General features: G+C 41.3%; 1 protein-coding gene across 1 annotated transcript in view; it reads right to left on the bottom strand.

Moving 5' to 3' along the window:
• The window catches only part of CDC123 (cell division cycle 123), a 904,444-nt gene that overhangs the window by 482,462 nt on the left and 401,903 nt on the right, over positions 1-20,079 (bottom strand). The window contains exon 9 of the mRNA XM_044088252.1: positions 18,025-18,147. Within this exon, the coding sequence (XP_043944187.1) occupies positions 18,025-18,147 (123 nt within the window). The remainder of the gene's footprint in view (positions 1-18,024; positions 18,148-20,079) is intronic.

Here is a 20,079-nt window from a genome sequence, read left to right as displayed (position 1 = left end):
GGTTGGAATTGGGGTGGCATCCTATGAAATTTATTTGCTGTGTTGGAGTCAGGTGGCATTTGGGAAAATTTGTTATCACTAATTCCTGCAAACACTGGAGTGTGAGATCCAGATGGTATGACAATAGATGCTTGAAGGCAGCAGTTAGGACCCAGTCGTTGAGAAAGGGAAAAAACTTGGACCCCTAGCAGACACAAGTATGCTATTACCAGTGCCATGACCCAAGTGAACACACTGGGGGCTGTGGCGAGACCAAAAGGCAAGGCTCTGAATTGGTAGTGACTGGCCCCCAGCCAGAAACCGATAAATCTCCTGGACTGCTTTTCTATCTTTACATGACAGTAAGCATCCTGGAGATCTATGGAGCAGATCCAATCGTCCTTCCTCAGCAGAGGTAATATGGAATGAATAGTGACCATCTGGAATTTTTTCTGTTTCACAAACTGATTCAGGCGACTGAGATCCAAAATTGGTTGAGGTATTTTTAACTAAAAAGAATACTGAGTAGGCTCTGGATTGTAACTGATCTTGGAGGATCGATTTTTTTCTAGCAGTTTTGAAATACATTTCTGCTACTGTTGGTTCCTACTGACTGGGTCAGTTTTGAAATTTCTGCTGTTGTTGGTTCCCACTGACTGGGTAGAACAGCAGGGACATTCTTTTTTTTTTTTTCAGAGGAACAAGGGAAAAGGGAATTAACTAACCTCTGGAAATTACCTTTAGCACCTACGAACCCTGTGGTTATATCTTGCCAGGCTTGTGGGTGGAAAGAAAAACACGCCCCCTTCCCCACTGCCTCCAGGAGTGTAGCACTTAGGCAACCTTTCAGAGGTGCTGGTAGGGCTTCTCTGAGAAAGGACTGCAACAAGCCCCAGTTGTGAGGTATATCTCTGCCCCTAGGGCAACATCCATTAACAGATGCCTCCACCTCTGCCATGAGAAGGCCTATCCTCAGGAGAGTCCTGATAAGACGTCTCCGATTTTCAGAACATCTTTTTTTCTATCCTCTGATTCCTAGAAAAGGATCTTTGAGAAGTGAAAAAATACTAGACTCCCCCCACAGAAAAAAATCTTGCCATGCTGCTTAATCCTATTACGCATGTCTTAAACTTTGGGTCCAAAAAGTGTGGACTGGTTAAAGGGAACAGTGATGAAGGGCTTCTTGAAGCCTTCAGAGAACTCAAAGATACATTCAGGTGTGGTGCCTTATAGTGATGCTGGCGCCTGCTGCCCTGGCCATGCCATCAGCTGCACTGGAGAGCAGATGCATGGCTACACTGGAGGTTGACTGTAGGTTAGAAAGCTGGGAGTCCACTGTCTTCCGGACATCTACAGGTAAGACACTCAAAAGGGATTTGGAGAGTTATTCAGTCAAATTCCTCTGAAACCTAGTCACATGAGCCAGATAATCCAGTGATCTAAGAGCAAGTGTCGCTGATGCACAAGACCATTTCCTGAACCTGTCCATCGCCCTAGAATCCCTGATAGAGGAATGGACAGAGGAACTTTCTTCTGATAATTTCTTTTTCATGGCTGCTGTTACCACCATTGCATCTACTGAAGGAACTTTACTCCAATTTTTTTTTATCTTTCTGAGCTTCCAAAATTCTGTCTGCTTTCTTAGGGATGGGCTCCACTACATCAGTGTCCTTTCATGCCTGTTGAGCCATAAGATCAATGAGGTGGTCAACTGGTGGTACCAGCCAGGATGATGCTGGACCAGAACTAAAAACTTCCAAGAACACTGACTCTTTGGGTGAGGGATATTGGGTAGATCACCCCCCTCTCTGCCTCATCAATTCAGGGATTCAATTGAAGATTATGTCTTCTTGGGGGGGGGGGGTCCCTTCACCTTCATCCAAATCAGTGTCTTCTGTGAAGGACTCTAGAGAAGAGTCAATGTGTTTGCATGTCTGGTTCTTATGTAGCATTTCTGTGGGGGGATCAGAAGGCTCAGAATCAGACTGAGAGCTAACATAGCATAGAATTTCAGAAGGTTGTGGTTTTGACTGTCTCTGTCTGGCAGGATGATGCAAGGAAGAACAGCCAGAGTCCTGTTGGGGCTTGGGTGGTGCCAAACTGGTTGAGGGATCCTTCTCCTCAGGCATAGCCAAGACCTTGTGAAAGCCTTGAAAGCCAAAGAAGCAAATGGCTACAAAGACCTACCCCTGTCCAAGGACAATGGAGATTTTTTGGCACCAATGCACCTTAACCCCAAAACCAGACCTCATATCTGAGATGTCGAAGGCTGATACTTCTAGAGCAAGGGATGGCTCCAATAATCTCAGCGTCAATCCCTCCCCTTGAAACATGGTACTAATGCTTCAGCTCAGAGTCTCTCCCTGACCTGACTGCATCTGATTCAAGACAGAAAGGGTTAATGTCTGGGTCAAAGTAACTACGACTGTCGGCCCAGAGGGTGCCTCGGTGCAGGACAGAGCTACAGAGACTGGTTCCAAAGTACGGTACACTGGTACTGGAAAAAATAATGGCGGGAATATTGGACCCATACTCGGTATGTTTAGGTGGACAGTACCAAGAGAACCCCAATCTGGATCTGAGGCTTTAGAAATTTCCTCATCATCCTGCCGACATCCTGCTCAGTAAGACTTTGGGGACGACAGGGAAGAGGAAGCCATGGAAGGTGGTCTAGAAAATCTCACTTCTTACAGAATAGGAGAATGGAGTCTAGGGTCACCAGTTCCAGCAAGAACCATGGCTGAGAAGAAGAGAGGAGCCAAGGAGCTGATGGTTCTCACCTCCGAGCCAATTTTGGATATGGTCCAACCACTACTGCAGGATCCGGAGAATGTTTCCTGGATGAATCTGATCTAGATTTTTCAACTCCCTCTGACTTTCTTTCTTTTTTCTCTGTCTTTATCCTTGGGTTTCTCCTTCAATTTAGGCTTCACCACTCTCTTAGACGGGAAGACGTGGAAGGAGGAGGGCCTGTCAAAGTTGAAGCCTCTGTCTGTGGAGGAAGTAAACCTTTCGCAATCAATCAGTTTTTCTCATCGAGTTTGAAGGGCCCTAGTGCTAAAGGATGCATAGGATGCATAGGACTGTCAATCCGACTCTAGGTGAGCAGAAACCAAACAATAAAGACAAAGCAGGTGAGGGTCCAAAGGAGGCAGCTTGTGCCCACACTGAGCACACTTCTTAAAACCATGGGAATCCAGCATGGCAAAAACACTGCAAAAGCAATGTACTAGAAAAATTCACTCTACAACTCTGACTATTATTGTGAAAACAAGAACAACATGCTAGAAGCTGAAGAACTAACAAACTTATTTATAGAAATATCGCTAAAACATGTATCCAAGTTCTACAACGCACTATATAATAACAAAGTTAGCTTACAGCTACCTAACCTATCTCTACTTAGAAAAAATGTAAATACACACTAAATAACAAATAGTTTTATCAAGAATCTAAAGAGTAAAAAAAAGAACTCTACGTAAGGAAGAAGAAAAAAGGATACACCTACACAAAATATGGAGCCCTCGAGAACAAATCCAAAGTCTTTGGTGGCAAATGACAGCTGAGGTATTAGGGTGGAGTACATGGAATTATGTATACGGGAGAATACAGAGCCCTGGAACTGAAAGAAGCTTCAGAGTCAGTGCCAAGGTTAAATCCGACTGGATCTGACAACCCATATGTTGGATAAGATGAAACCAGACAACAATGGATTACAGTCACTCTGGGTAAAATTCAGTTACTGGCTAGTCAATACACAGCCTAAATGTCTGCAAATATGAAATCTGGAGAAAGTAAGAAAAAATAAATCAGAAAAGGAGAAGACAAAACTCTGGTGAAGAGTCTTGCAGCTTTTCATCAAAAAACAGTTCAGGATGCAGCTTTTAAGCAGGAGATGGCTTCCAGTAATTTAGAAGAAAATAATGAGAAGTTATGTACCTACCATAACGTTCCATGTTAGTTGTCTTCTCTCGCCTTCTTTCTTGCTGGATGGATTCGGAGCCGAACCTCGGCTTCGACTCGGCCTATACTAAAGCTCGAGAGCTAATTTTACCGGCTCGAGGCAACCCTATATCCCATGATGCTAGGCGGTAACTACCCAGATCTCGTTTGGTAGCTAAGAAACCATAGCCAATTCAGTCTCCCCTCTGAGGTGGAGGAGGAGAAGGAAGCACTCCCAAAATATCACTACCTGAAGCTGAAACTACCCCAGGACCAACTGTCTGAGCTAGGAATAATGCAAGATAAGGTCCCCTGTTAAGAAGGGGAAGAACCTCTCGGTCTGTCCAGACTAGGGGGATGGTGGGTGGGACGCAAGAAAGAAGGCGAGAGAAGACAACTAACATGGAACGTTATGGTAGGTACATAACTTCTCAATGTTAAGTTGTCAATCTCGCCTTCATTCTTGCTGGATGGGACCGCGTCCCTAGCACCTTTATCCTGGGTGGCACATTGGAACAGACTCTTGAGAACGGTGGAACCAAAATGTTTCTGGAGGCCATGTCCAATTTGTAATGTGTAACGAAAGTATGAGGAAAGGCCCATGTGGCAGCCGCACAGATAGTGTCTATTGGTAATCTAGCTTGCAAAGCTGTAGATGTAGCCAACGCTCTGGTTGAATGGGCTCTTGGCCTAGAAGGCAATTCTTTACCTCTGAGTTGATAAATACAGGTAATCACAGAAGACAGCCACCTACACAGGGTTACTTTAGATACCAGAAGACCCTTTTTACTCTCAGCATAAGATAAAAAAAGTTGATCAGATTTCCTGAATTGGTTAGTTCTGTCCAGATAGAAGCGGAGCTGACGATGAACGTCCAGACAATGTAGTTTTTGCTCCGCCCTGTTTGAATAATTAGGAAAGAGAACTGGAAGATCAACAGATTGATTTAAATTTGTCTGAGAAGCCACCTTGGGTAAAAAACACGGGTTAGTTCTTAGAGAAACCCTGTCTTTGTGGAACAGTAAATAAGGAGGGTGAATGCAGAGGGCATGAAGTTCAGATACTCTCCTAGCCGATGTAATGGCAACTAGGAATAGTGTTTTCAAGGAACAGGTGGCTGCAGGTTCGAAGGGAGGGAGAATCAAGGATGCTAAAACCAAGTTTAAATCCCACTGTGGTGGGGGGGGGGGGGTCTTTGATCGGAGGCCTGAGTAAAAAGATACCTCTGAGGAATGCCTTGCAAAGCTTATGGGACATGATGTTGGAGTCAGACAAGCCTATGTGAAAACTTGAGATGGCTGCTAGCTGAACTTTTACTGTGGAGGAAGAAGATCCTGCGTGAAAGATTTCGGCTAGGAAATCCAAGACCAAGTGTATTGGAGCAGTGAAGGGATCCATGTTCCTAGCTTTTGCCCAAAAGGAAAAGCGTCGCCATTTACTAGCATAGATCCTTCTGGTGGAAGATTTAAGGGAAGCTACGATAATATCGCGGACATAATTTGAAATCATTGGAAGCCTGGCTAGGGACGGAAGTGGAGCAACCAAGCTGTGAGGTTGAGAGATTGGAGGGACTGGTGCAGCTGCCCTGACTGATGGGTCAAAAGATCTGGCAGTGGATCCAGATGCCAAGGCTGCTCCAAAAGGTAGCGATGCAGGAAAGGGAACCATATCTGTCGAGGCCAATAAGGGGCAATGAGGATCATCTTGGCCCTCAAGGCGGTAGCTTTCTGAATTGTTTGTGTGATTAACGGAAAGGGTGGAAAGGCGTAAAGAAGTCCCCGAGGCCAATCGTGGACTAGAGCGTCTCTGGGGGGATGGTCTGGAAGGGGGAAGAGTGTGAAGAAGTCGAGGCACTTGCTGTTTTGTGGTGTTGCAAAAAGATCGCAGCAGGGAAACTCCCACTTCCGAAATATTTTGTCCGTCACCGATTGCTTGAGAGACCACTGGTGAGGCATGGGAACAGCTCTGCTCAGCCTGTCCGCTATGACGTTGGACTTCCCGGGGATGTGCGTTGCTATCAGAAACCGCTGAGAAGAGATCGCCCATTGCCAGAGTCTGAGTGCTTCTCGACACAGGGGATATGACCTGGTTCTGCCCTGCTTGTTGATATACCATACTATGGACATATTGTCTGTCTGAATTACAATCGTCCCCAGGGGACGAGAGTCTTGAAAGGCTTGCAACGTTAAAAGCACTGCTCTCATCTCCAGGACGTTTATGTGCAAGTGGCATTCGAAGGGTTGCCATGTGCCATGGACTGTCCTGCCCTGAAAATGCCCCCCCACCCAATTAGGGAGGTGTCCGTTGTGACTGTGGCGACCAGGGGTGGAGGAGTAAAAGGTCTGCCTTGATGGACTTGAGGGGAGACCATCCACCAAGACAGATGTTTTCTGCAAGATAGAGTTATTAGGATCTTGTGTGTCATAGGGAGCTGTTGGAAGGACCACTGGGAGAAAAGCATCCATTGAAGAAGCCGCATGTAAAAGCGGGCAAGGGGAAGGAGCGTGATGGCTGCTGACATGAGACCTAACACCTTCAGAACATACCTGGCCTGAACTTTGTTGTTCTGAAGAAGGACGTGAACATGACTTTGAATATCTAAGACCCTCTGCTCCGTTAACTTTGCTGAGAGCTGAACGGTGTCCAAGGTGGCACCTATGAAGGTAATAGACTGACAAGGCAGACTTTTCGAAATTTAGAGAGATACCTAGCTCTTTGCAAATGTGGATAGTGTAGTCTCTGGCTAGAAGAAGTTGACGCCTGGTGGTGGCAGTGAGGAGCCAGTCGTCTAGATATGGAAACACCTGGAATCCTTGACGTCTCAGGTGAGCCGTAACCACTGCCATACATTTGGTGAACACTTGGGGGGCTGTAGTGAGACCAAAGGGCAGGGCTCTGAACTGGTAGTGACTGGCTCCCAGCCTGAAGCGGAGAAACCTTCTGGAGCGCCTGTGCATTTTGATGTGATAGTACGCATCCTGAAGGTCCACTGAGCACATCCAATTGTCCTTGCCCAGAAGGGGTAAAATGGACTGTAGCATGACCATCCGGAACCTTGTTCTTTTTACAAACTTGTTTAGATTGCCGAGATCCAATATTGGCCTCCAGTCCTCTGTTTTTTCTGGTACCAAAAAGAACTGAGTAGACTCCGGATCCTAGCTGGTCTGCTGGGACTGGCTGGATGGCTCTCTTTTTTAGCAGCTTTGATTATTTCTAGTGCTGCTTGTTCCCTTAGACTGGGTGGAACGTCTGGAAGAGACCCCATTTGAATCATTGGGGTTTGGATAAAGGGGATTTTGTAACCCTCGGATATGATCGACTGCACCCATTTGTCTTGGGTGAGGGAGAGCCAGGCTTGTGGGTACAGCGCTAATCTTCCCCTGACTGCCTCCGAAGGTGGACAGTCTGGTAACACCTCAGGGATGCTGGAAGGGTTTGTCAGAGAGGGTTTCTCTGCTACCCTGGTTCTGTGGACCCCCTCTGCCTCTTGGGAGGCGTCTGTTGTTGTTGTTCCCCCCTCTGCCTCTAGGGGTGAACTGACCTCTTGCGTCAAGCGTGACTCCTTGTGATTTACGGAACCACATTTTTCCACCCTTTTGACCCTTAGGATATGGTCTAGATGGAGTAGAAAAACGGACTCCTACGGCAGAAAGAGTCTTGCCATCTTGTTCGCATCTGGTCAAAGTATCTTTCACCTGAGGTCCAAACAACGCTGAACCATCAAAGGGGGAGTTAGTGAAAGACGCCTTGAAGGGGTCTGCGAAGTTACAAAGCTGCATCCAGGCGTGGCGCCTCAAAGCCACACCTGTGCCTGTGGCCCTACTCGCTCCATCGGCTGCATATGAAATAAGCCGCATGGAGGAGTTGACAATCTAATTCAGGGTTCCTAGCTGTGAGTTAATTTTTTCCTGAGTCCCAGCAGCTGATGGATCCTGTAGGACCTCACCCAGTTCTTTAAGAATGTCTCTTTGAAGACGGATGAAGTGGCATAAGTAGTTCAGCGACCGCATGGCGAAGGTCGCTAATGAGAACATCCACTTGCCGTACCTATCCATTGTCCTAGATTCCTTGTTAGGCGGATGGATAGGTACTGAAGGATCAGCCAGTTCATTCTTACTGGCCGCCGCCACCACCATGGCATCAACTGGGACACCTTTGGATAAAAATTGTTTATCAGAAGGGGCTGTTATAAATTTAGAAGGCCCCCGTGGGGTGGGTTCCAACGAGTCAGGGGCCATCCACGCCTTCCGTGCCACCACTTCCATAAGGGGGTGGAGGGTCGAGAATCAAAAGCCTCCAGGTAAACCGACTCATCCTCGGAACGATTAAGGGAAGACCAGTTCCCCCTCTGTTTAAGGATTTCAAGGATGTCAGAGAAGGAGACATCCTCAGAGCGGGACCTTGGGGATCCTTCCGACTCATCCAAGTCGGTATCAGATGTGACGGACTTGGGGGAGTCCACATGCTTCCTCTTACATGTCCTCTTACGCGGGGGTTCACCTGACGGATCAGGGGAAACCTCGGAGGAGGAGAATATTCCCAATGGGGAAACCTGAGGGGTTGGGTCTCGATGGCCGGGGGCGAGAGAGTAGGAAGAGACATCAGCAGGCACTACTGTGGGAGGAGCTGATGGAGCTGACCGTAGAGCAGGCACTGGGGCCAATACGCTCCTCATGACCTCGAAGGCACCCTGTCAGGCAGGCTAGAGAGCTCCCGCTCCGAAGAGCTAGGAACCCCAGCCGGCACCGACAAGGATGGCTCCGAAGCCAATGTCGGGGCCGAACTCACCAACGCCGATGCTCCGAGAGGGAGAACGGGGTCAGACAAGGGTCCGATGACACTCGCCCCCTCGGAGCTGGCGAGAGAGTCCAAGCGCCCGGATCCCTCCACCATGGACAAGTTCGGAGCAGATGACGGAGCCGAAGGGGGAGGTATCGGCTCCGACATCAAAACGGTCACGGCTCCGAGGAGCTCCGGCTCCAAACACTGGGGTAGAGTCGAAGGAGGAATAGTCTGTTGTATGGACGTAGCCGCTGTCTGATGAGACGGGCTATGAAGCATTTGGGCCAGTGCCTGAGACTTCAATAGTCTACTTACCACTCTCTCAAGGTCATGATCGGAAAGTCTGGACGACCAAGAGGAATGGCTCCGATGGCTCCGCTCCAAGAGTAACGGTGACTTCGGAGCCGAATGTATGGACTCCAGTGATGGAGATCTGGACCTCTTTCGTGTGGAGGGCATCAGGGTTAATGGAGCCGATGGAGCCATAGACACGTCGGCTCTAGCTGGAGCCGACTTTGAAGACAGAGTCTTAGAAGTATCAGCTCCGGCTGGAGCCGATGCAGGTAGCTACAATACTGAGGTATAGGCTCCAGCCAGAGCCGATAATGTCGCAGGTGATGAACCACCATCCGAGGGCTTGAAACTCGGCGCCAACGGTTTAGGTGGTTTCGAAGGCTTCCCCAGCAAAGACTTAGCCGGGGAACCTTCTGGCTTTAACAAGCCCCTTAATATCAATTTATTCCTGCGCTCCTGCAGGACTCTAGGGCTAAAAGCATGGCACACTGAGCAAGAGTCCTGCAGGTGCAGGGGTCCCAGGCAATAGACACAAGAAGTGTGACCGTCTGTCAGAGACATCTTCTGACAGCACGAGTCACACTTCTTGAAGCCTGAGACCTTTGTCTCCTTCGACATTGAGAAGTCGAAAGGAAAACCACAGTTAGGAGAAAATAACACACACACACACACACACACACACACACACACACACACACACACACACACACACACACACACACACACCCCAACAAATAGGGATACAGGGATACAGGGGAACACACAAACAGCAAAAAATCCCTGTGAGGGAATTAAAATAAAATGGAAGGGCCTAAGGCCTAACCTAGGGAGAGGGAGAATGACAGGGATAAGGGATAAAAAATAGAGACTAAACTTTAAATTTAACAGAAACTAGCCTATAAAAGGCTAAAAGGTATACTAGGGGGAAAACTAAGGAAAATACTAGGATTTTTGTGAGAAAAAACAGTCACTAACCTGAGCCGGTAAAAAGAGCAACCTCGCTAGCGTAAGCGGCAAACGAGATCTGGGTAGTTACCGCCTAGCATCATGGATATAGGGTTGCCTCGAGCCAGTAAAATTAGCTCTCGAGCTTTGGTATAGGCCAAGTCGGAGCCGAGGTTCGGCTCCGAACCCATCCAGCAAGAATGAAGGCAAGATTGACAACTTAACATACCTGTTTAACATAAATTAGAAACTGGATGAATATATAAAGTCAGATGACTACACCAGAAACAACAGGTTTATGTAGCTACTGAGAAGACAAAACTGCAGAAATCAGATTAAGAAACAAAGAAAAAAAATGGCTGAATATGAGACTACTCAGTAAGAACTGTTTCAAGTTAGAAGACAGAGCACACACAGAAAACTTGAAATTTTCAACTAAACCAGAGAAAGTGGAAGGAAAAGACTGCATTAATTTTACGAAAGTACAAATAAGCAAATTAACTGGTATTTCACAGTACTTCGTGTTAACTGATACTGTTTGTGTGCTCCAAATGTGGTCATGCAAAAAGAAGCCAAGACCTGCAGTAGTAACAATACAGTCATACCACCAGAAAGAGCTGCTCCTGACAAAATTGTGGGAAAGGGAAAATATTAACAACTATGGACATCGGAGTTGTTTGTGGAAAATGATTACTCACTGTACATCAGGCAGAAGAGAAGCAAATTGATCCCTACAATCAGAGGATTTTGAGAGGAAGGTATAAGATTCAAATTGCTACATCCAGCTGTTTTTAGAACATCTTTTTCAGGAGGATCAAAGACATTTTTGCACACAGAAGAGGCAAGTCAGGAAATAAAGTTTACTCACCAAAGAGTGAGCCAGCAAGCTTCTCTTTACTTCTCATTCCTCAGACAATAACAAAACTCTTAGACAGAAGTTGCCAGTAAAACCTTAGTTAGAAAGGAAATGACTGAGCAAGAGTAAAAAGCATAGGAGTTGACTAAGAAAATCAGGATTGCATTGGACTTGAACTAGACCAGGGTTGAGTGGTCAAGAAGATGAGAAATAAGACCAAGAACAACGTGAAAGTAGTCAATAAATGGAGGAATTGTAAACTGCTATTTCCTTAAGATGTACCTTGGACATGAGAACTGTTCTATTGCAAGAAGTAAATAAAAAAGACTGGAAGCTTGGGGACTGTGTTAAATCAGTGGGAGGACTCTAAAGCACAATTCCCACTGTATCTTTAATGTTCTAATGCAGGGATTGAAAATGAAGTTGCAAAAATATGTATAATAAATTTCATGTTACATTGTAAAATAGTTCAGCACAATATGCAGCGGTATTTTAAATGATGTGGAGAAAGTCTTAATCAGTGACTGCTGTTTATGCAACTGATGTTCATAGGTTCATAAGACGATAGTAGGCTATTGGCCCAGAGGCCCTTATAAGCCTAGCCAAGAATTTCACCCATGTTCCCTCAAAGTCAACACCTGTTTAAGAAAGCACTTTTCTTTGACTGTTATATATCTGGGGTTTATACCGTAAGAAGATAAAGACTGCAAATTATCAGTATTATGCTGTGATCTTGAACTACGAGGGAGGGTGACGGAAGTGCACTCGGCATGTGTATGTAATAAAAGATGGTGATTTCTTCTGGTGTTACACAGACTGATATGTAGAATAATGTTCTTGGTTTATGCTACTGACAAGGAGGAGTTTTCTTTCTTTTTCTAAACAGCCTAAAACAAGAAAAAAAAAGGAAAAAAAATGACAGTTTCCTCAGCTACTTCATGCAGTTATAAAACTTTTAACTGTTTTCTCTCCACCAGAAAACCTCTCTGCAGCTGGAGATGGTCTGTCTACAAGTGCAGGCAATTAATCAAGAATGACTAGATCACGAACTCAGAGGTATTTGTATAAGAAAGACTATAACTAATACTTAAACAGAAACTGGCAAGCAGTTCAGAGAAGAAAATGAAGGTTAACACATTGAATGGAAATTTTTTTGCAAGTAGATCTATTTTTAGCAGCATTTAGCACTCCAGCATAAAACATAAATGAATAACCTACACAGACTGGGCTCTATTATGGGTAGCCAGTCCACTTTTCCTAAGACTAAAATCAGTTAACTGAGATAATGCGAGTTGTTTTTTTTTCACATCTGGGAGGGAAACAGAGACGGGACAAGAATGAACAGTGCAAGTGAAAGGAGGAGCACATACTAACTTGTGCTTCCAGTATGACTAAACCTATATTTAGAACAGGTAAAACCTGTGGGTGTAGCTATCTAATTGTGGCAAATGTCTCTCCATGGATTGGTAATTTCTCTTTTTGGAAAGTGAATATAATTTTGTGTGCTTGCTGCGAGTTAAAACGGATTGGGGGTTAAAATGAAAATGTGAATTTTTTTTGTTCTTTACTGAGTATTTTACTGAAGTAAAAATTCTGGGAAAATGCAACACAAGTTCACACCAAGATGAGAAGTGACAACTGCATATAAAATCAGCCTGCAAAACATTAATGTGTACATATGCATGTTGGAAACATATTAAAAAAGTTGTCACATAGAACATGAGAAAGTAATAGCTTCTTATCAGAATTATTCTTATCACTTATATCATAGAATGTGAGTGACATTGTAGGTATGGACAAGTAGCAGAGTACTGAATTATATTAAGAAGTATATGCTGCAAACAGCAATGTTACAACAGACATACATGGAAAGAAATTAAGACATGAATATGACAAAGGATTTTCAATGGATCTTCAAAAGAGTATGAGGGACAAAGGAAAAGGAGAGGTAACAATAATAATAGCCATAATAATAATAATGGTAGATGTGTTGCAATGGGGGGATGTAGCAGGGAAGGATTACACTGTCATGTATTATAAACTTCTAAACACTACTACTAAAGAGCATAACAAAATTGTAGGAAAGGCAATTGGCTATCAGCAGGGAATATTATTCATGGATTGGTAATGGGGGACCCAGAAAGGATATACAACAAAAGAGAACATATTTTTGAAGAAATACATGAGAATATTTAGAATGAATGATATGAACTGAGTAGCAGGAACCAAGACAGAATTTCCATATTATTTTCCAAGGTACAATAACTGGGTTAGACTGGACAGATTTTATATATTGCAGGAGCATGGATATGTAATTGAAATATCTGAAACACATCTAATAACTACTTTACATCATACATCAATAAAGACTAAGAAAGACGCAAGCTACACAAATAATGAAAATGAGCCACTGGCGCTTTATTACCGGTTTGTTAAAAAAGAAAGGAATTTAAAGAATGGACAGTATAAATGTTTCAAGTGTTATTAGGAAAGATACAAATTTAGTCAGAAAAGATACCTATTGCAGAATAAAATGAGAATGGATTCTAAAGGTATGGTAGAAATAACAGAGCAAGAGATATGGGAAAGAAGTAATAAAAGTTATTTAGAGTAGTTATCACAGGTTAACTTACTCCAGAAGAAGGTGAATCTTACAGAAGAAGAGCAACTGCTGAATGCTAAAGGGAAAATAAGAGAGTATTTGGATTATACAATCCAGTTCAGAAAGGTTGCAGTTAAGCATTTATTTTTTGATAACTCCAGAGCACAAAACTATTAGCACAATGACTTTGGTAACAGAAAAGAGAAAGGGATGTTGTCAAATTTAGGGACCCTATAATAAGAAAAATAATCAGAGACCCTATAGAGTTATTAGAGGTACTTCAGAAACTCTATGAAAATTTGTATAAAGCAGAGAAATGGGAAAACAAAGCACAAATAGAAATACTTATGACAATGTTAGAAGAAGATAAGGCTCAAAAATTAATTGCCAAGACAGGAGGGGGTGAAATAAAAAGGTCATGTGTAATCAATTAATAGGGAAGTCTCCAGGAAAAGTTGGTTGGGATGTTTTGTTTAATAATATTTTAAAAGAAGGAATGGAAGAAAAGTGTGGCGGCTGTATGACCCAAAGAAAGTAAGGACCTTTAAGACTCCGCTTCAGACCAATTTTAATTCTGAACCATAACTGTAAAGTTTTTATGTCGATACTAAGAGAATGGTTAGGTTGTTGCCTTAACAGGTATGGATCAATGTGTTTTTGTGGAGGGGAGGCAATATTTGACATTAATAGAACAATGATGACACACAGCTGGAATTTTATAAGTATGGCAATGGTAGCATTTGTACCCCTGAAAGAATAATGGGGTTAATTAAATACGAAAGAACAGAGGCAAAAACTAAGGTGGGGGATTGCTCTCTGACAACCTGTGTCTGAATAGAGGGACAAGGCAGGGATCATCTTTCTCCTTTCTTATTTGCATTATACTTAAAGCCACTGAAAAAGAAAATAAGGAATTTGCAAGTTCAAGGATATAACTGATATGGTAATCAAGAAAAAGCAACCTTATATGCAGAAACACAACTTGATATCAGAGGACTATGAATGCAGTATCTCTGCTGAAAACAAAAAAAAATAATTTCAGCATTGTGGAACATTTTGAGACAGTTTCAAGTTATTTTTAGTATATAAATGAAGACAAAGCAAAGGTTATAGCAGTAAATTATGGCCCACAAATGAATTGGTTCAGTAATACCCAAATTTATGGAGACATGGTAAGATGAAGTGCTTAGAAGTACAGATTACGAATGATTATATATCATGGCAAGTAAAAATAAGTGGAAAGTAACTAAAGAAAGGAGAAAACAAAAATTGAGAATTTGGAAGCTGCTGATTTTGGATATGGATATCAAGGTACAAGAAGTGAAAATGTTTCAAGTCCCTATAGTGTGTGTGTGTGTGTGTGTGTGTGTGTGTGTGTGTGTGTGTGTGTATGTATATGTATATATATGTATATATATATATATATGCACACTCATGGGGCTACTTCACATAATCGAACACCCAAATGTTCGACTTTCATATGGCCGAGACCATATGATTGAACATTTGAATGTTCGACAATGTGAAAAAAAATAAACAAACAAAAAAACTAAGTGCTTTCCCCACACCCTCCGCTATTTAAATATACCAACTCCGAAATTGCACTACATTGTGGTAAAGGGAAATCTTCCCGTTCCGCTTTCTATGAAGATCCCCATTCAGACCATTCAAACTTTTAAAAGTTGGATCATATGGTCTTGGCCATATGAAAGTTGAGCTTTTAAAAGTTCGACCATCCGAAGGGGACCTATATATATATATATATATATATATATATATATATATATACATATATATGTATTTAAATATATATATATATACATATATATGTATTTAAATATATATATATATATATATATATATATATATATATATATACACACATATATATACATACATACATACGCACACACACGCAAACATAATACAGGAATGGAGAAAAGAGATTTTACCAATAGGCATGACTAACATAGAAGTACTGAAAATAGGCAAGAGGGGCTGGAATTTACTGAAGAAAATTAGCAAAGGAGGCAAGGTATTGGGAGCAAATAACTAGAGATGAAAAGGTAATTGAGTGGAATGAGACCAAGCAGAATTTTGGACTATGGGTTGGAGACGGTCTTCCCTACCAGGGATTGATAAGGGAGTACAAGCATATACAATGGGATAAGACAGTGTTAAGTGCAAGACTAGTTCTGGTTAAATTTGAGTTTTTAGTTGAATCGAGTACTGAAAATGTTAAAAAAAAAAAAAAAAAGATAATCAGTATGGCATAAAGAAAATGCAGTCTAACTTTAAGAATCAATCGGAAGAGGTAAGAAAAGACTGACAAGTGAAAATGGAAAAGCAATATATAAAGTGGGAGGACAATTGTAAGTCTCCAAAGTATGCAATAAAAAAAAAAAAGCTAAAAATTTTAGGATTTTTTTTACAGGAAAGTGATTGTACAGGTATTTTTATACTCTAAGCAGGCTTCAGGGAATGTTTCCTCAGGTAGATTGCAAATGCAAGAGATTTGATGGGAAAGAGAGAGGGTTAATTTGGCTACGTTTTTTTTTTTTTTTTCCAAAATGTAATGAGATAGCACAATTTAAAGTTCTACATAGAGTACTTTGTCAAAAATATTGGGGAAGCAACTTATTATACCTAAGTAAATTGTTCTTTTGAGCTGAGATACAGAAACATAATCATCTTATATAATAAGGTTTTACCAAGTTTATTGCTAATGGCTACCAAAAAAGCAATTACTGGAAAATGAAATCAAAATGTAAATCAATTATAACTTAAGTACTGAAGGTCATAAAGCAGATAAAAGAGATGCAAGTGGGGTCTTTGGAAAAGGTAGGAGCAAAATGCACAGAAATAAACAGAATTTACAGAAAAAATAAGTGCATAGTAGTGTCTCAGAGAAGACAGGAATTGAGCAATGAATGTAATGCTGGAGTGAATGATAATTGTTAAAAAAGATAGCATACATGTATAATGATGATTATAATGGTTTGTTTTCTTTTTTGTTAATGCATGTGTACCCAAGTCATTATTAAATACATGTAAATTTAATAAAGGTGTAGAAATAAGATATTAAATGGCAAAAGCATCACAGTGTCATCAAGGGTCACTACAGTCAAAAACATTTTGCCCTGTAATGACTTGAGGCTGCGAGAGTTAGACAAGTAAGGCTGTGCAGTGGAAAAAAATCAAAGCTTTTGAATGGTGGTGTTGAATAAAACACTTATGGAGGAAAGAATATCATATCAGAATATTTAAGGAAATAAACCAAAACTGTTCAAAGGAGGGTCTAATGGTGAAACTAATATATTTTGCCCACATAATGTGAAGTAAGAATTCACTATCGAAAACATTAATGCTGAGAAAGACTGAAGATCAAGATGAGACAACAATAGTGAAGTACTGAATATGAACTTTTAAGATCTTAAGTAGCTGTTGACAGACAGGCCTGGTATGCTAAAGTCCTTCAGGTCACAGAGAGATGGACTAATTTAAACAACTAAAAAAACAAGTGCAATAATGTACTTAATGCACTTCATCTCATAAGGTATGCAACATACTCACAAAATAAGAAATAAAATAATGAACATGCCACAAAAAAGGTGCACATGTCAAAATAAGTCCAGGTTCCATCATCTTAAAAACTGCATATTATTCCACTATGGAAAATTAACAGATAAAGCATTTTCTTTATAGGAGTATAAACAGTAATTGTTCTTTAATAAAAAAATTACATCTCTGAGATATTATTACAAAAGCATCTATTTCGAAAACTATTCAAAATTTAATACAAAGTTGTTAAAGCTTTGAGAAAATGTTTTGCTTAGTGTGCTGAAGCTTCCCCCCCCCCCCCAAAATAATTGTTAAAGCGAGTCAGTCGACAAAATGAAGAGACTTATAAAGTTCAACACTTAGACTAAAAATGCACTGCTTGAGAAATAACTGAATCTTAAATTGACTAATGTACAAGACACCTTCCTGTCCATGCCTCCTCCTGAAAGAAACGCAATCGGATACCAGATAAATATAAATGCACTATCTCTGCTCAGATAAACAACACTTTCAATATTCTATGAACAGTTATGGTTGATTGAAAGCATCTCTCAATCATCATCTAAAAACACACTAGAAAGTCTGCTTTCAATTAAAAAGAAGTCTGTGTTACTTTGTTTTATTCTAGTGTTATGCCTTGCTAAAGCACATAATTAAAATATTCCTATTTTACAAATAGTGTCTTTTTTCATAAGTGCAATAAGACATACTGAGTTATAAGTGGTACAGATACTACTACGAGGCTACTGTTTTACAATTCCTTGAATGTCCTGTAATACATGTGCCATGCATGAATGGTACAGACACTACTGTAAGTTTACTCTACAGCTCCCTGGATGTTCTGTAATAAATGTGCCCTGCAAGACTGGTACAGATACTACTGTGAAGCTACTGTTTTACAATTACCTGAACGTCCTATAATATATGTGCCATGCACAAGTGGTACAGATACTACTGTGAGATTACTGCTTTACAATTCCCTAGATGGCCTATAATAAATGTGCTATGTACAGCTAAAAATGTATTACTATTTACATATGAATTTAATTTCAGCTATACTTACAGTCCTCATCCAGGAACTTGTATTGAATGTGTTGCTTGAAAAACTCTTCTAAAGAATTTATAACATCTGCTTTTTGCTTATTAATATGATCATAGTACTGGGTATAGTCCCTTTGAGAGATACCTGTCAGAAAAAACAGCAGAATATACTTGTTATTCAATAATAACTTTTATAAGTTCATATCTGCAATAAAACATCAATAGCTACCATCAAACTTGTAAAATGTAATACATAATGTTTGGCTCTATCAAACAACGGGATAACCTACTTTCATATCAAATGCAACACCCATGCCACTAAAGTTATTAATTTATTCATTATTCAGGCTATTTCAAGAATGTATAGTGGTTGACGCAACAGACAGTCAACAGTTGCTGGGGGAGGGGCTGAAATACAGGATCACTGCCTTTAGACAATGCTGCTGACAAGGTTTCTAAACTGGACTCAACTAAGAAAAATGAACCATGGAAAGTTAAAAAAGGCTTCCTCAACTGACTACTGCCATCAGGTGTCAGTCTAGTAGCAGTAGCTCAGTATTTGACAACTGAGAAGAAGCACACACGCAATGTCTAAAAACATGTCAGGCCACAATGAAATATGGGTGATAAAAACTTCCCAGTCTCAGATCACCACAGCTGCCAAGGACCTCATGGTAGAAAAATTAAAATTATCCTCATGGTAGAAAAATTAAAATTATGTACTTACCATAAAAACAGAGCTTGTTGGTCCATGTCCATACACTACAAATACTAAAGAGGTTGTGGCAGGCAATGTTTTTACAGCATTTTTACAATACTCCCACAAGCTTGGGCTCCTACCTCACTCTCTTCATGTTAAACTATATGCAACTGTGTTGGGGAAATGGGTTGAGTCTGCGTGTGCAGCTATAAAAGATATGAACATGTACAAGGATTTCTGACACATGTATGACACTTGCAGGGGCTGTTATGTACAAGTGTACGTATCATAATGATGATTTTGATGTGTGTTGATGTACATCAGACATGTAGGCCTTTCTTTAGGTGATAATTGTGAGTGAGATACTCACTATTTTGAAACCAAGGCAGCCTTCCAAGTGTGCTTCGATCAAGGCTGCCATCACCTTATCCTAATCAATTCTTGCTAATAGTCTCCACATCAACCTACAGGATCTGATGGAATGAAAATAAGTTGATAATGCCTGCACCTAGGTGAAACTCCCAATCTCCTCCTTGGAGATGAGATGAGATTGAAGATGGTGTCAGTTGAGAAGAGTTTCTATGGTCAGTATAGGGTTAATGGCAACAAAGTACCCCTGGAAGGATCTGAACTGTTTCTGAGAATAGGTTTCAACCTGACAATTTTCACTCCAGAGGGTAGATCTGGAACATGCACCTTACTATGTTCAATATGTCTCTTTTCTCTTTTCATCCTTTTTAATCTTCTTTCTTTGAGTCACCTGAAAGAAAACCTTTAAGTTTTAATTTGCTCATCCTCTTGAGCAGGGTACACAAACTAAAGTTTAAACAAATAGAACAATCAGCAGCAAGGTGTTCGACCCCCAGGCACACCTCATATGTGGGTGCCCTGAGGAGGAAATTTATGACCACATTTAGCACAATTGGAAGTGTACAGACTAAATCAATTAGAATACATATTTTTTTTTGGGGGGGTGAAAAGCAGTAGTCAATATAATGATACTATTATGTAAAAGTAAAAAAAAAAACATTTAAACATGATACTATTTCCAAGGAGGCAGACAACTTTTGGCAGCAAAGGAACATAATTAATACGTTGTTCCAAGTTCTAAAGGAAAATATTACTTAGTTCTCCAGAATTGACTGATGTAGATTCACGGGAGGTCTTTAAAATTTTTCTTCAAATGTACAGTATGACCCATGCAACACATCCAAAATGAGGATACCAGATCTTTCATATTTGTTGTAGGGATTCAGAGGACATGAAACAATTGGGTCAGGATAAGATATGTTGCTATGAACTACACACTGTACAGTGAATGAAGCAAAAGTTAAAAGAGTAACTTCATCTCTACCACCCTGGATTCTTCATGCCCAG

The sequence above is a fragment of the Protopterus annectens genome, chromosome 11.part0 (genome assembly GCF_019279795.1).
Source record: "Protopterus annectens isolate FY-2018-M chromosome 11.part0, PAN1.0, whole genome shotgun sequence".
In the NCBI taxonomy this organism is placed as follows: domain Eukaryota; kingdom Metazoa; phylum Chordata; order Ceratodontiformes; family Protopteridae; genus Protopterus; species Protopterus annectens.
This window is presented reverse-complemented; position numbering and strand designations above follow the sequence as displayed.